This window comes from Limulus polyphemus, unplaced genomic scaffold (genome assembly GCF_000517525.1).
Source record: "Limulus polyphemus unplaced genomic scaffold, Limulus_polyphemus-2.1.2 Scaffold2212, whole genome shotgun sequence".
Taxonomy (NCBI): domain Eukaryota; kingdom Metazoa; phylum Arthropoda; class Merostomata; order Xiphosura; family Limulidae; genus Limulus; species Limulus polyphemus.
The window spans coordinates 79,866-96,517 of NW_013667822.1; the positions used below are offsets into that span (position 1 = coordinate 79,866).

A 16,652-nucleotide genomic window follows, 5' to 3' on the forward strand; every position below is an offset into this window, starting at 1 on the left:
TATATATATATATATATCCAAAAAAGGGATTTGTCTACTTGTACAGAAATATTTTGCATAGATCTACAAACATTTTATAATCAAGTGTGATTTCTAACAAATCTTCAAAGATCAAATTGAAAGACAAACTTTTATGAGGGAGCTGAAAACTTATGACAACACTTTTTTTTTTTACATAATTTAGATTCAATTTCCTTGAAATATTTTTTTTGGTTATAATGTAGCGAAGTTTAAGACTATTTGTTATTGTCAGGCTTCAAAAGAATACCATCCAGAAAGAGATGCTTTTTTTTTCTTACCACCAGACCATAATGTCTAGCTCTAGTCAAGCCAATAACTTTTTGTTATGTTTACTGGATAAAATAACCCAGCATAATAGGAAGACTTTAGTTAATTTTCTATTATTACTAAGACTAGTTTGTCAAAAGTGGATACATAGATACAGCAGTCCAAAACAATTAACACATTTTTTCAAACATTACAACAGCATTTTTGTTAAATTACAAGCTTTTAGCTCTTTTGTAAAAATAGTGTTTAACACGTGTAACAAAGTACTTATTAAGATTGTAATACTAGACATGTGAGAGTTAAATACGAGTACTCCTTAAGAAGTTTTTACAAGTGAGCATTTTAAAAATAAAAACTGTTGCCTAGAACACAAAATAATTTTTTTTTCATGCTCGTAAACATTTTCATTAACCAATTTTTTTGTACTTAATGTAGGTGAAACGATTTGTAACCTTTCCTCAACTTGTTAATTTTTAAACTATGAAGCCAAAAGTCTGGCATATTATAATACACTGTTGAGAGATGATGTTTGATTACTTCTAAGGTAATTTTAATGTACTAATATTGGGATTTAAGATGTTCTTAGTTTGGTATTGTTATCCACCTATGAGGAAAGTAGTAGTTAATATCATTTGTTAGCAAAAAAATACATGAAATAAATGTATACATTATATGTTTTAGGACTTCTTTCTTTATGTAATAAAGAGTATACGATTAAAAATGTTTATTATCAAATGCATGTGTCCCTTTTATGGAAACTTTTACATGTGGAACTACATCTACTAGTTAGTATAGATGGCTGTCATTTTATACATATATACATAACTAACATTCATTTCCCACAGGTATCAAAATGAAACATTTCATTAGGGAAAAAAAAATATACCCTACTAATGAGCATTGAGTATGTTTGGATTCACTAGTTTCCTGTAAGGGATATCAGTTATTTTTTTTTGCTTTTAATGCTCACTTATTTTTAAAGGGTTTGTATAATTAATGTATTAAAGGTAGTAAAATTTCTTCTAAGGTTGACTTTGGACAGCATCGTAGTACGTTTTACTTTTTCCATGATTTTAACTGCTTTTATTTTTATTAATATATTAGGATGCCTCCAAGTACTTCACCTTTAATGTCTGCATTAATAAACTTGTGTATTATGTTTTATGAATATCTTAGCAAACTTATAGAATGTTCTAATAACAATGCCCAAGCAATGGTTGTAGTTACTATTAAATCGTCAAGAAATTAATGTCTCATTTTGGAACACTTTCATTAACCCCCCCCCCAAAAAAAACATGCATCACGTATAATAGTTAAACAAACCATCTAAACAACGTTACGTTAGCATAGCCTATATAATATGTAAACTTTAGAATACTCTAATCCCTTATGGTGATGACACAAACATTCGGCATGTAATGCTGTTTGAATACAAGAAGAGAAACAACGCCTCCGTAGCCACAAAGAATATCAAAGAAGTTTATGGAAATGTTATGAGCGTTCTTAAGTGTCAACAATGGTTCAGCAAATTTCGTTCAGGTGACTTTAGCCTTAAAAACTGTGATGGCAGAGGCCGACATGTTGAAATTGATATTGATGCTCTGAAGACGCTTGTTGGGTCTAACCCAAGGTAACACACTCGTGAAATGGCCCTGAAATTGTATGTCTCTCATGAAACAATACGTTAACATCTAAGGAATATGGGAAAACTCCATAAAGAAGGTGTTTGGGTGCCTCATGAACTCCCCGATAATCATAGTTTCCAACGTTAGAACGTTGCTTCGTCTGTTCTGGCGCGTAATGCACATGAACCATTTTTGGACAGAATTGTCACCGGAGATGAAAAATGGATTCATTATGCAAATGTTGAACATCAAAAACAATGGCTCGGTCCTAGACAAAAACCACTTCCCACCCAAAAACCTGAACTCCATCCGCAGAAAGTGATGCTTTCCATTTGGTGGGATATCAAAGGAGTAATTCATTTTGAACTCCTCAATCCACAGCAAACTGTCAATGCAGAGATCTATAGTCAGCAACTGGAATGTTTAAATCAAGCCCTTCCTCAGAAACTCCCTTCACTCGTTAGTTGGAAAGGTGTTCTTCCCCACGACGAAGCACGGCCACATATGGCATCTTTGATGCAACACAAGATTATGAAGTTGAGTTGGGAAGTTCTCCCCCACCCACCATATTCTCCAGATATGGCACCATCAGATTACCATTTTTTTTTTGTTTGCTGCAACACTATCTTGATGGGAAAACATATGCAAATATGGAAGGTGCTAAAGAGGACATCGACATGTTTTTTTGCTTCAATCAGAGCATTAACAACCTGATTGTAAGATGTAAAAGCATCATTGATAAGAATGAAGACTATTTCATTTAATAAATGTTTTGTTTTGATAAACAAGTAGTTCGGGTTTTTTCATCTAAAAAAAGAACAAACTACATTAATTTCTTGATGACTTAATACAATTAATGCTAAACCTACATTTATTGATGCTTTTGTAACCCTTACCCAAACTTAATTTTAAACAGCTGTCCAAGAGCAGTATAATTTAACAACATATTACCGCACTACATACAATTGTTGGAAAACTGAATCATATATTATAAAAATGAAAACATTATCCTAAGCACATACCAGAAAGAGAAAAAAAAAAATGATGACTACAACTGTTCAGGAAGACTTTACTTAAAGTAAGCATTCATTTATGTACATAACGGCTTGTACACATCATGTTCACAATTTAATTTTCAACCCATAAATACCATCAATCACATTGTTTATTCACAGCATTTTTTATTGCCGATACATATATGGTGCTTTAAAATTTGAACTCTAGAAGTAGAAAGTACAAAAATGTAGTAATTAAAATTTCTGTAATTTTTTTAAGCATATAAAACCCACAACAGATTACCCACTTATTTTTTAGAGTTAACATTATATTCATAAATTAATTAATCTACTTTTGGACGGATAGTGAATTTGTTTTTAGACTTTATGCACCAATTTTAATTTTATCCTAAAACCTCAGACAATACATTTTCACACACTAGCCTTTAAGTTAATATTTTGCTTTAAATGCATCCTGTGGATAAAAATAGTAAAAGGTTTTTACAAATGCCATTACTTATCGAATCATCTCAACTGTGCCATGTTCTGATGACACTTTTAAAAGTTTCGATGAATATTAAAATATCACCCTATTCTCATGGTGGCACAAGTGCTCATGGTGTATTCACAATGTTTCTGGAATATCTCATTCAGTTATGAAGTGTTTTCAATAATGGTGGGCATTCTGACTGGGAAAAAAAAAAGGCTTAGCTTTCTCCAGATGCAACTATTTCTGAAATCCAATAAAACGAAGTGGTAAAATTTCAATTTAATGTAGGGTAAAAAACGGTAACTTACCTTAGAGTTAACAAAGAGTATGTTAACCAGCTGAGATGTCCAACAATGATTACTAGTTTTGGGGAATGTGATATCCTAGCTATTATATGACGTATGTAAAACTTATCTTACTTCAAAATAAGTTTTTGTTAATAAAAAACACTACTTATAAATGCATTATTACATCATTATAAAAAATTTATATTAACACTATTTCCCAAAGACTTTTAAAAAACAAGAATGCATTACCTAGTAACTCTATACTGCTAGTTACCATAGTGTAGTTAATAGGTATCTTCATAAATGCTTAAGATATTCCAGAAACATCACTAGTGCTACCCATAAAACATGTGTTAATTTACATTCTTCTGACGTGACTGGCCTCGTAAACTGTTAAAATAAATAAAATTACATACTGTTTTACTGAAAGGAATACACAAGCTTTTGCATTGAACTGTAAAATACATAAAGCATGCAAAAATAGAAGTGTCATAAATAGAAAAACTTGTTAATAATTACACGTATAGTTAAAAACCAGGGATTTACGATCCTTCATTGAACAAATACAATACTAATACTTCTCATTTTAATAATAAAGAAAATATTGGTGGATTATTTTAATGGTACATACCAGCAATGAAATAATAAGTTGACTAGATGTCACATGCGTTGTACTTATGTTTTTAAACAATATATAATTATCATTAATGCATTTTTATTTTTCTATAAAAAAATGACTCATCACAGATACAATTTAACACACAAATTATTTTTCGTAATTAAACTAAAATAGTAAAGTTTGGGATAATATTATCATCATTAAAATCAGACGATTATTTTACATTAAAAAAAAACTGTTCTTTATAAAAATGGTTTAGTTGATTATTTGTTACTTTTAGTACTTGAAATTACCTTAAGAAAAGTTTTTCAGCTATGACTAAAAATTAAATATAATTACTATTACAACTGTAGTATGGTAAAGATTTCAGAACTGTACCAAAGAAAGATGTACACAAATAATAATAATTCTGCTAATTGTACGCCCTGCCGTAAATATGTCTCAATGTTTACTATGTGTGGTTTAAGAGTATAAATTAGCATAATCTACAAGAAAATGATACATTTTTATCCACAGTGCTATATTTAAGAGATTTTCCAATACCTGGATGTTCTTAAGTTGAAGTAAAATATTCCCAAGTATTTCACATAACAGACATTAAAAAATAACTTGTAGTTACACTTTCATATTTTGATATAATCATTTAAGGCAGTTTTATTCACATTGCTTATTAAACATTGCTCTGTAGTTTTGAATATTTTCATGCAAAAACCCTTAATTTGGTTCGCTTATACTCAGTTGTATATTCTTCAAAACATAAAAAAATGGCATTTTAGTTTATATATATAAGACTCATCTTAATTTGGTGACATATTCACATTAATCGGATGCCTACTATATATCATTAGTTGTGTTTAAAATGTCATCCATCTCAAGAACTAAAGCAGAAGCACTATACGTAATTAAGTACAACTATAACTACCCTGCTTCAAATTCTAGCTAAAAAAAACAAATTAAGCATTTGTGAGTTATGAATTCAACACTACATTTTTTAGACCTAAAAATGATACTGAAATGTACATTACTTTAAAACAAGCAGCCTTAACTGCAGAGCAAACAAAAAAGTATTTTTACAACAACTCACCTGCAGCTGTTTTTTTTCCCTTCATTATACTGATTGTAATATGATCACTACATACAACAAAAAGAACTTTTTCACAAATTTTATTTTTTAGAATTTAACTTAATATCCAATTCAGCCAACTGCCGTAGAAATCCTGTATTAGGCCTTACAGCTCTATTATTTCGTAACGTACGTAATGAATCTTCAGCCGTCATTCCCTTTTTTATCACGAGGTAGGCAATGGCTACAGTTGACGATCGTGATACGCCCATGAGACAGTGAATCAATACTTTTCCTGATAATGAAGAAAAGAAATTTATAATCTTATGTTTTTAGCTTTTATATGTATATATGTGTGTACTTATGTAAAAAGAAAAATTATACATGTTCAACAAATTTAGAGTATGCATACAGATTTTTAAATATCAAAATAAGTAATCAACATCCCCAGAGCTTGTTTGAAACACGTTAATTACTAAAATTTGAAAAAGACTTCGTAACTGCATGTTCATGTACTTAAATATGACAATAATCTTCATTAATCAAATAAAAATCTCATGATTTACATATAAATTTCTCTAGTACGTGTGTCATGTGACTATGCCCCAAATATATATATACATATGAAAGTTCAAGCTAAATGAATTATTCAACAATGAGACCTGTCACAAAAGCGGGTAGAAATGAGTGTAAATTGCACACAAAAAACGAACACGCATAGGGTTAGCATAAGAATATCATATATAGCTGAGGATCCCAACTGAGTTATATTTGTTTCAGCTTGTCTGTGAGTAAGACTGGTGGGATCCATATACCTCACAAAAATATTTTGAAAATGGCACTTTAGTCATTGTGATGTATCAAAAGTCATGTATATGTACTTATATGATTTACATTTTAAAAATACCGAAATTGTACTGAAATCATCACCAAATATTGTAAAGAGAAACTGAAATAAAAGGCACATGACCAGAGAAGGAATATGATGATTAAATTGTTGTTTTTTTTACTCGCCATCATTCGTGCACCATTACAACTGTTTTGTTTATACCTGACTGGTTGAAAATAAATAAAATTGATTACTTAAAAAAATTAAAATAATACGACAAAATTTTAATGATATTATTAAAATTGTAAGTTTTTTTTAACATATAAATTACATAATTTAAGCAAAATACGAACAGGTAGGAAAACATAACCATCCAATCCTAAACTTGATATACAAATTATCAAGTGAAAAAGTTATAATTTCTTATCTGCACTATTGAACCTTTAGATGGAAGAATAGTATGATAACTGAATTTTGGTTTACTGTACTAAAAATTTCCTATTATCTAAAATTAACTATTAGAATTCCATTAAAGATGATTATGTCAACAATGCTAGGAACACAATAATTATAATTCTGAAAACAATACAATTTCCTCTTGTTTAAGATAAATTTCCAATAGAGAAGACTGTACTATGTGGAATAAATCTGCCTTTGAAGTTTTGCAAGACAGTGAGTTGCTTGCACAGATTTTTATCAAGAAGATGAAGATCTGTTAAACCAGTGATATACTTACAGGTCAAGCAAACCTAGCACTGCTTCATTAGTTAAAATTGGTTTTCAGTCCATTAAAATAAAGGTAAGAGCATTTCCATATATTTAAATTAAAAATGTTGACTTCCATATGTATAAATGTATCCCTTATAAAGTAAAAAATCTTTAGCAATGCACACAGAATCCCCACCAAAACTACACCTCCATCACTGACTTTACCAATAAATGTTGAGAATGAGACACGAGTCACTCTACACATTAAAGTGAAGTATCATATATCTTCTACTTGGTGGTTGCCATGGAAATGAGATATCATTAAGCCAGGCAACAAATAAAAACCTTACCTGATCAGTAGCAAACCAAATACGTCTCTAAGAGCATGGTCTGATCTTTTTAATGTATATTCAACACGCTTTGAGTGAATTACAGTTTTATTTATGGATTTCAGTTGCTGGTTTTGTGTTACTTTAATTTGTTTATCATTTATAACAATTATAAAAGATACATTTAATTAATTATTATGATCAAATTTCTTTTTTATTTATTCAAAGAACTGCTCACAACAGATGCTCTAGTTTTGGTACGATTTGCTTGCACATGCCATGTTCCCTAGCTCCACCCCTATGTATCATTGCTTCCTCCATCATATTGCTCACTGAATGCCACTGTACTGACAGCATGAAATGTCATCCAAAATTATCTGAAAGTTCAGAGAAGTGTCCAACACAAATACGATTTCCTCTACTTTGGAAAAATATTTATATGCCTATCAACTTTGTTCCAAAAAAATCCATCAATTCCCCTCTTACTGAACCCTAAACAATAAACAGATACGAGGTTATACAATAGATAATACATTGTAAAAACATACCTCCACTTCTCAAAGCAGAATCAATGAAATTTGCTGCTTCATCAAAATGATCACAAATACGAGCCTGTGGATTATCCAGTACATTCATACCCAAATACTGAATGTTAGTGCCATAGTAATAACTTCTTCCAGTATTGACCTGACCAAAACCACAACCTTCTGCTGTGTTCACAATATGAGTGATGCCCATTTGTTGAAGATAAGCTTTGTTCCTGGCAGCTCTTCTGAAAAAAAAAAAAAAAAAAAAAATTGTGTACATTAGTAAATTCAAATTTATAATAATTTACTTGACAAAATTCTAAAAATGCTACACACACACAATTTGCTATACATTTTTTATTAAACAGTAATTACCAATACAGTTTAAGACCAGCAAAACACACCTTTCAAGAAGTATATATAAGGTTGAGTTTGTTATACTAAAATGATTTTTAACATGCAAAACAGCAATTCGTACAATAAGTAACAGTAGAACAGAATGTATCAGAACTACATTTCAAAATTGTTTTGAATTTCAAAGATAGAGTGATGTCACCAAAAACTGATCACTTTTGAGAAGGGTAATGTGACACTTCTTTCTGATACAAGATCCCCACACTCACATCATAAAGATGTGTTCAGATCAGGGATTTAGAATTTCAAGATGGGGATATCTCTCGTACTTAATATCAGAAATAAACGAATATGGGGCACCAGGTTCATTCAGAAAGACCTGCAACAAGTCATACATCAGTTTTAGTAAGCCAAGTACAGCAACTTGTGACAGATTAGAAGTCACGAACACAAAGGTCACTGGCAAAAACCGTCAATGTGACACACAAAACAGCATTCAAAATAACCAAGAATGATCTTTAACAGGAAAATTGCCAATATGGTATGGGTTTCCTCAAGATAAAGCTTCTAGTCATACCTTTTCTTCAACCATTACACACCTCAAGCAGCTGGAGAATGAAAGGGTATTCATTCTATTCCATGCTAATACAGATGAGTCCAATTGCCAGATGCACCTCCCATGGATTTCTGTGTGATCAGACTGTTGAAATGGGTAATGGGAAACTATTGTCCTCGTGTGCATTAGATGGATTATAGTAAGCATGCAAGGAGGTATAAATTGCTTTAGATATGACAGTCTTATGATAGGACATTTTGCAATAGAAACTAGACTGCAAGGATATTGTCACAATACATGGTCCTCAGAAAAAGTATAATCAGATATAGCAACATTGATTGTAACAATTTGGTTAGGTTAGCTCAAAAATATTTTTGATATAATGTATTCACCTATTTGCAATAAAATTATTTACCTACAACTACCGTTCAGCAAATCAATAATTTTTATATTTGTCTTATCTACTCCAGAAACTTTTGTATCTACAGAGAACCTCACCATCTTATTAATTGAAACTGTGGTATCAGGTTACTGTGTCCATTAATTTGACAATCCAGTAGAATAAAGTTCTGTGTCCCAATGAAGACAGTTATAGAAATTTCATATTGCAGGTTATTTGAAACAAAACTTTTAAGTTTAAAATGTCCAGAGGATCCTGAGTATTTCTATACATAAAACAGTTGTGTTGACCATGTGTCTGCTTTTAATGTCTACTGTTTTTGACCACTCTCACCTAAACTTGGCAAACACACCACTAGGACCCCCCTGAAGAGCTACAGAGTGAGGGTGGCATTTAGATATACCCTTTTACATCACTCCCTAGATGATCCTATGTGATCCTGATATCATTCTACTGTATCCAGCTACTTCTTCCCCATGCATCAAATGGGTGATGAAAAGCACGAGAGGAGTTAAAATAGAATTCGGCCTGATCTATGTGTAGCAAGAACTTAAGTAAGATATGGATTCTCCAGCTATATTTTTTTATGCAAACAATTATATGAATCTGTTTTAGCACTGGAAGTGTGCAAAAAGTATTGTTATTCAAAAGTAGTTGCACTGCTGATTATTCATACTAAAACAGAGGCTTAAAATGGCAGCCCTATGTTAAAAGAGATAATGTTTTAAAAAACAAATGTGACACAGTATGTTTTGTTATCAAAAACAAAACTTAATACCTATGTTTGCTTAACAATATTCCAGTCTTATATGAGATTTAGATTTGGACAGGCATACATATATTGCAAAAAAAAAAAATATATATATACATATACACCAAAAGAAAAGAGAAGAAAAACTATTTATCTTACTCATCTCCTATAAAAATGCCTGGGTAAACTTCATCACAGTCTTCAATCATCCTTGTTCGTTCTTCTGAAAACACCTGCCGACCCAGAAGTCGTGGGAAAATAGTATAACCAGACACACGTAGCTTGGGGCAAGGCCGAGTATGAAGAATTATATTGTGCAAGCGGGTGACTGTTGTTGTCCCACTGTTATGTGTATGGTTATCTGGATACATGTAGGCAGACATTTGCTATGCGAGTAAAATCCTTATGGTACAAAATTGTGTGGGAGAGTTTGAAAAAGGTTTTTACGCATAGTATTTCTCAAAGTGCAATTCAAAGCTGAAAAAAAAGAAGAAAGAATATTTTTCACTTAAACTTATCTAATATAAAAAAACATGGTTATATACATAGTGCTTGGTAAGCAACTTCAAGGTTTCAAGAAATTATGGTAAGCCATGTGTCTTAAGTTTTGTATTTGTCAAAGTAAGTAATTTGTATGCTTCACTGTATCAATTACTTTGTCAAGATGAAATTAATTATCTTAACCAATACATAAGCATTAAAGAAAAAGAAGAGTAAAACAGAAATTTTCTGTTTGATAAAAATTTGGGGTGTATATCTCATCATAGTAGTCGATACGATAAGTATCTAGATATTCATGATACGATACGTATTTAGATACTGAACTTTTACCAATGGTTTGTTACAAAGTTTGACAGTCTTGTCTGTAATATGTAACATTGTCTTATTTATATACTTCACACTTTACAGTGGTTTTTCCAAATTTTCAGGGTTGATCAGCTAAATGGCAGCTGGCAAGAGAGTTAAATAAAAGAAAAGTTAATATCCGTCTATCTATTTTGTTGTTGTTAATTTACTACGTTACGTTGCATGTAATGTTTTTGATAAAAGATGGCAACATGTCGTGTTCAATATTCATCTCTCTTTGTTGAATCATTAATTTTTAACAAAAATACTTTATTAGAAACTCTGATTTTTTCTATACAAAAGACAATGTTTACTGAAAGCTTGCCAAATTTTGTGAAGACACATAAATCATACTGTATTATACTGGCTTCATGATATGATACTCATGTCGTATCTCTGTATAGCCACACCTTTAATAAATATATAAAACCATGGGTTAGAGTACATTGAGCCTTGACATTTAGGCTTACCACAGAAAATGACTTCCTATTTATTTGCAAAGGCAGAATTGCATGATCCATGTAATATATTTCCTTATATTTGTGCAGTTGTCTTTTTTCTTTTAGTCATGGTTTCCATACAGGCTGGGCCAAATGAATTGAGCTGCTACATTAAAAGTTTAGTATGTGTTATTTTATCCAACAAGTAAACTGTTGTATATCAAGAAATAATATGTTCCAAGCACATAAATGAGAACAATACAGAGACAAGTGATATAGTTTCTTTTAATGTCACATAATGCATATTTGTGTGTGTGCAGGGGGGGGGGGGGGGTACATATAAAAATGCCAGTGGTGAAATAATAAGAATTTGCTTTAAGAAAGAATGCTATTATGACAGCTACATAGCAAAATGTGTAGTCAGGAATAGGTTTGTTTGTTTTGTATACATAAAAAAATATGCTTTGCATTTAAACTTTGCTCAATCAGAGACAAGTTTGAGGACACTAATTTAAAATCAGGTCCTGTTCTGTTAGAATTACTGTACAGAGAAAAACCGACATTTCTGTGTGACATGAAAACTATTTTATCTATCAAAGAAACCAAATAATACTGATTAACCAAAAATATTTCATTAGTAAACTAGACAACACTCAAAACATAAATTAAACATCAAAACATTCTGCCAATATTTAAAATTTCACTTTATAACCTTGTTTTCTGTGTTCCATAAAACTACAGCAGCTTTATGAAGAAGTTTAAGTTTTTGTGACAAATTATAAGTTTTTCAAATTTATATAAAAAAAATGTGTAGGTTTACTATAACTAGAGGCAGCATGGTTCAGTGGCTTCGTGCTTTGAACTTGTGGTTGGAATGGTTGCAAGTTCAAATCTGGACTTCAACATGCTGCTGTGTCTTTTCAACACACTTTAGCCCACTTGTTCCAGTCTGTCAGGCTGTATGATGGGTACAGCTATTAGCTGGGACTTACCCTGTGATCAACTGGCATCTTGCCTAGGAGGGAGTGGGGTCACCACTGTCATCTGTTTATGCCACTTGAAACCATAGTTTAAAAGCACCAGCCCTATGTGCCTTGCATAGGCACTGCAGGGATCAAACCTTAACTAACTTTACTGTACGTGTATGTTACTTACAATAGGTTTAGCTAGTTCAAAAAAATTCAACAAATATTAATTTTTAAAGTGTTTATTTCAGTATTTAGATCTCATGAACATTCTTAGTAATGCTTGAGCTGGATTGGAAAGTCATAAAAAGCTTCATATGGCAAATTAGAGACTTTTTAAAAGTCAAGTGGATACATGCTTCTTTAATTGGTTGACTTGGAGCCTGTGCTATAGATGATGTCACACTCCTGATGTCACTAACAGCAGTAGAAGTAATAGTAATAAATTATTTTATTTAAACTGGGTTCTTGGTGTTAAAAACATTATAATAATAAAATGAGATGTACTTTAAGAACAACAAGGGACCTTCTAGGCCATCCCATCCACTATACATTCAAATAAAAATAAAACACTCAAAGCCAGCCCTATTCAATCAAATATTTATCAAGCCTCCCTTAAATTTACTGCACACACCACATTTGAAGGAAAGCAACCCATTCCATAGGCCAACCATTCTGTTAGAAAAATAAAACCATTAAATACAAAAAAAGTGCTGCATCATCACTACCAAGTTCCTTTAACAATTTTAAACACCTCAATTGTACCCCCATCTAGCTCTTCTTATTTCAAGAGAAAACAATTTCAGAGAGTTTCAGCTGTCCTCATATGACAAACTTTCCATCCCAGGTATCATCCTAGTAGCCTGCCTCTGAACCTTTTCCAACAATTCCATTTCATTCTCAAGGTAAGAAACCCAAGACTGAACACAGTACTCCAAATGTGTCCTAACCAGTGACATACACAATGAAATTATAACTTAGTTAGAGTTGTATTCAATACTAAATAAAATAAACAAGAATCTAAACCATTACTGTGTACGAGTGTGTTTGTCTGCTTAAAACTGGCAAACCACTGAACCAATTGTAACCAATCCTGGTAGGTACCCTTGGAAGTGACAAAGACGGGTCAACATTCATATCTGATTGCCCCCTATGTCAACCCCAGAGACATCTATGTTTTCCCTTGCATTGATAAGGTACGTCAGTTAGTAAATAACAACAAAATGAAAGTGGATACTGCTGGCTAGTTGCCTCCCTGTGGTCAGTGGTTTGGAATTAAAGGTGGTGCCATGCTACCTGGACTGTGCATTGACAAGTGAGCTGTGACAGGACTCCATTACTGAAGGGAGATGAGTTTGTACTAATATTTATAGTGCGTAAATGAAAAAAAAAAATTTAAATATATCTGTTTTCAGTAAGATTTCAGGTTACTATGCTATTTTAGACATAAAAGCAAAATGTCATCTTTTCTGCTTATACCTACTATTAATAATCCTAGAATTACCGATTGAATCCATACAACTCAATCACCTTTTTAAACACATTTTCCTAACCTACTTACACACACCACACTGCCTTTGGTTCTCTGACCTTGTTGGTTACAAGGTCCCTAATAACATACGAGTCACAAACAAAAACTTAAAAATAACATCAATATGGCAGATAATCCCACTAATTACTGCTGCAGTTCTCCGTGCATTTTAAACAGAAAATATAGGATTTCCTCCATTTTTTTGGGGGCCAGTTTTTTTACACCTTGTGTTATATTACAGGTAGAAATGTAAAATTACTCAATGTGTGAGACTCCATCAATAACTGGTGGTATAAAAACAAGTGGATAATTTGATGATTAATGTCAAAGTAGTTTCATTTTGGTTTTTAGACATGAGAGATTCAATCATTTTAACATATTTTCAGGGATGCTGGCTGTAAACAACAGATGCAAGAACCAAAGATAATTTTAAAAATGCTTATGTAATGAAATAACTTGAATCTTTCGAGAGCAAAATGTGCATGTATTATAATGGTTTATTACATTTTACTGACCTACTAAATTTTTATGATGTGGTATATACATTTTCAAACAATTACACCTCTTTTGGGATGGTCTAATGCTGTGGTTCTCAATCTGTTATCCATTAACCCTTAGGGTCTGTGATCATTCTAAAAAGAGTTGGTATCAGTAAAGATCAAAATATCATATCATTTCTAAGCAAAAAGATACGATACCATGTTTACTTAACTGAAAATAATGGCACATTTGAAAAATCTCATTAATTTACCTTCTTATGTCAGTGCCATTTTTATTTACTATAGGATTAACTTTTGCAGACAAACCTATCTGTTGTTAGTTCATGAAGAAGTCCAAGTTAAGGAACCACTGGTTTAATGAGACCCCTCTGATGCTTCAAGGTCAACACACATTAAGTTAAAAACCATTTGGTCACAAATTTTAAAAACATTTTCATAGTACAAACTATAATCACCATTCACAAGGTAGTAAAAACTTCCTACACATTCACAGTGAATTGTTTTTAACATGATATTGCAAAAACTTTTCTACTCAGCTGATCTATCTTCCGCATGGAAGATTTATTTAAGTTTAAAATTTTTTTTCCTATCTAAGTTTTAAACATGCACAATAATTAGGTAAATTAAAATATTTAATAATATCATCATTCCTATAACTTGTCACCAACATTATTATATACTGTAAAATTGTGCATTGTTCAACAGTTTATTTCAAGGGATTAGTTAGACAGTAAAAGATACAAGACAAAATGAGGCATTTACTCCTTACTTAATGGTAATGTTTTATATACATTACATTGGTGTGCAAGAACAGATGACAGTACATTATACACTCAGCAGCAATTTATATAAACAAATTACAGTGCAGAAATATGCATAAACAAATAGTACATTATGCAAATTGCAGCAATGTACATATAACATTAACAGTGAGTTAAATACAACACAGTGGGTACAGGTCTATTTTTACATAAGCATATTAAAGTTATTAAAAAACAGAGGTTTGTAAATTCTTTCACAAACTGATCAACTTTTAGAAAAAAATATTAGGATCATTTTCAAATTTTACAAACTAACAGTAACAAAGACAGATAATTTGTTTCCTGAAATTGAAAAACAGTCATAATGACAGGTTATACTTACACTAAAAATCATCAGATTACTTAAAATATATATACAATTATTAATGTAACTAATTAAAAAAGTATTAGTAATTAAGAACGATGTATGGAGTTGCTGCCTAGATAGTAATGGCACAACCATTTTAAATTTATAAATGACATAGTTTTACATACCCCGTGACTATTACAAATTTACATTGCAGAGCTTTAGTCATTTAGATAAAAAGTTATAAATTAAGTTATATTACTCATAGTCATAAGAAGCTTGTGTTATGAACAAGACGAATGTGAAATTTTTGTTATAATTATTACATTATTGAAATTTGTTAAGTATTTATAACTAGTGTTAGTTATTACTAATACCCTTTTATATATAGCTTATACTACTATCATTGTGCCCATAAAACTAGTAACTAAGTTATAGACTACTAATATAACAATAACGATACTAACTTCAAGTTGAACATCAGTGAGGCCAAGTACGTAAAAATCACACCAGTGTCAATTACAATTACAACAGTTATCTACATTGACTAATACAAATTTAAACTGCAAAAGAGACCTAAGGTGGTTTATTTTTTATTTTCAGAAAATTTTGGTGTTTTAAAATTTAAATAAAATTACACTTCTCCCTGTCTTAAAAAGTTTAAAAGTATATATACAACAATAAAAGGTAAAGAACGGTAACATCTAAAATATTTTAAATAAACTAATATAATAATAATTCATCATATATGAAATATGTTTTAGAGGTAAACGAAATATATTTAACTGAAAATAAAAATAAGTAGGCCTAACATTCATCAAAACTACATACCACCACAGTTAGTAGCTCAAACAAAACCTACAGTTAATACACAAATCTCAAGACAAACTTCGTAAAAAACGCAAAAAGCCTGCATGTTACCCTATTGGAAAATGTAATTTCATTTCTACTTCTAACAATTTAACCAGTAATCGTGAGAAAAATTCGTAGTACCTTTACACAACTAGTTATGTGCTTTTACTTTGATGGATTCTAAAACAGTCGAATAATGCTTAATCCTTCCTCTCAAAATTGTGGCTCTTGAGCTTTGGCCATGAACAAACAAGTAGTGTTTTAACTTTTCCCAAACACAACACATTGAATTTGTAATTACCCTCGCCGTGCGAGGGGACTGCAGTCGGGTCTGTGTGAGTATCTGTGTTTTCGCGCTCATATCTCGAAAACTGAAAGACTGATGTACCGGTATGGAACAGTCCTCCCCAAACTTTGTTCGGATCCAGATCCTGGATCATTTTGAAGCATTTTTTTATAATGGAGAGATAGGGTATTTTCGCGGTTTTCGGTTAATAACTCTGTAAAGTGTGATCGTATTTGTACCTAATTTCATGGGCACATTACGGTTGAGACTCCTCGTCACACTACAGAAAATGATCCTGATCGTT

At 31.4% G+C, this 16,652-nt stretch overlaps 1 protein-coding gene across 3 annotated transcripts; it reads right to left on the reverse strand.

Annotated features, from left to right (window-relative positions):
- Window positions 1-2,955: 2,955 nt before the first annotated feature.
- LOC106466283 (dual specificity protein phosphatase 3-like) lies at window positions 2,956-16,349 on the reverse strand. Of its 3 annotated transcripts, none has more exons than XM_022394265.1 (4): window positions 16,204-16,349; window positions 9,981-10,298; window positions 7,782-8,002; window positions 2,956-5,662 (listed from the first exon to the last, which is right to left on the reverse strand). In XM_022394265.1, the coding sequence occupies exons 2-4, from the start codon at window positions 10,202-10,204 to the stop codon at window positions 5,469-5,471; spliced, it is 639 nt and encodes a 212-aa protein (XP_022249973.1). In that variant the 5' UTR covers window positions 10,205-10,298; window positions 16,204-16,349; the 3' UTR covers window positions 2,956-5,468. The 3 variants fall into 3 exon arrangements, with proteins under 3 accessions (XP_022249973.1, XP_013782005.1, XP_013782006.1); XM_013926551.2 differs by having other exon boundaries at window positions 7,782-8,005; XM_013926552.2 differs by lacking the exon at window positions 16,204-16,349 and adding an exon at window positions 15,678-15,779 and having other exon boundaries at window positions 7,782-8,005.
- Window positions 16,350-16,652: the final 303 nt, after the last annotated feature.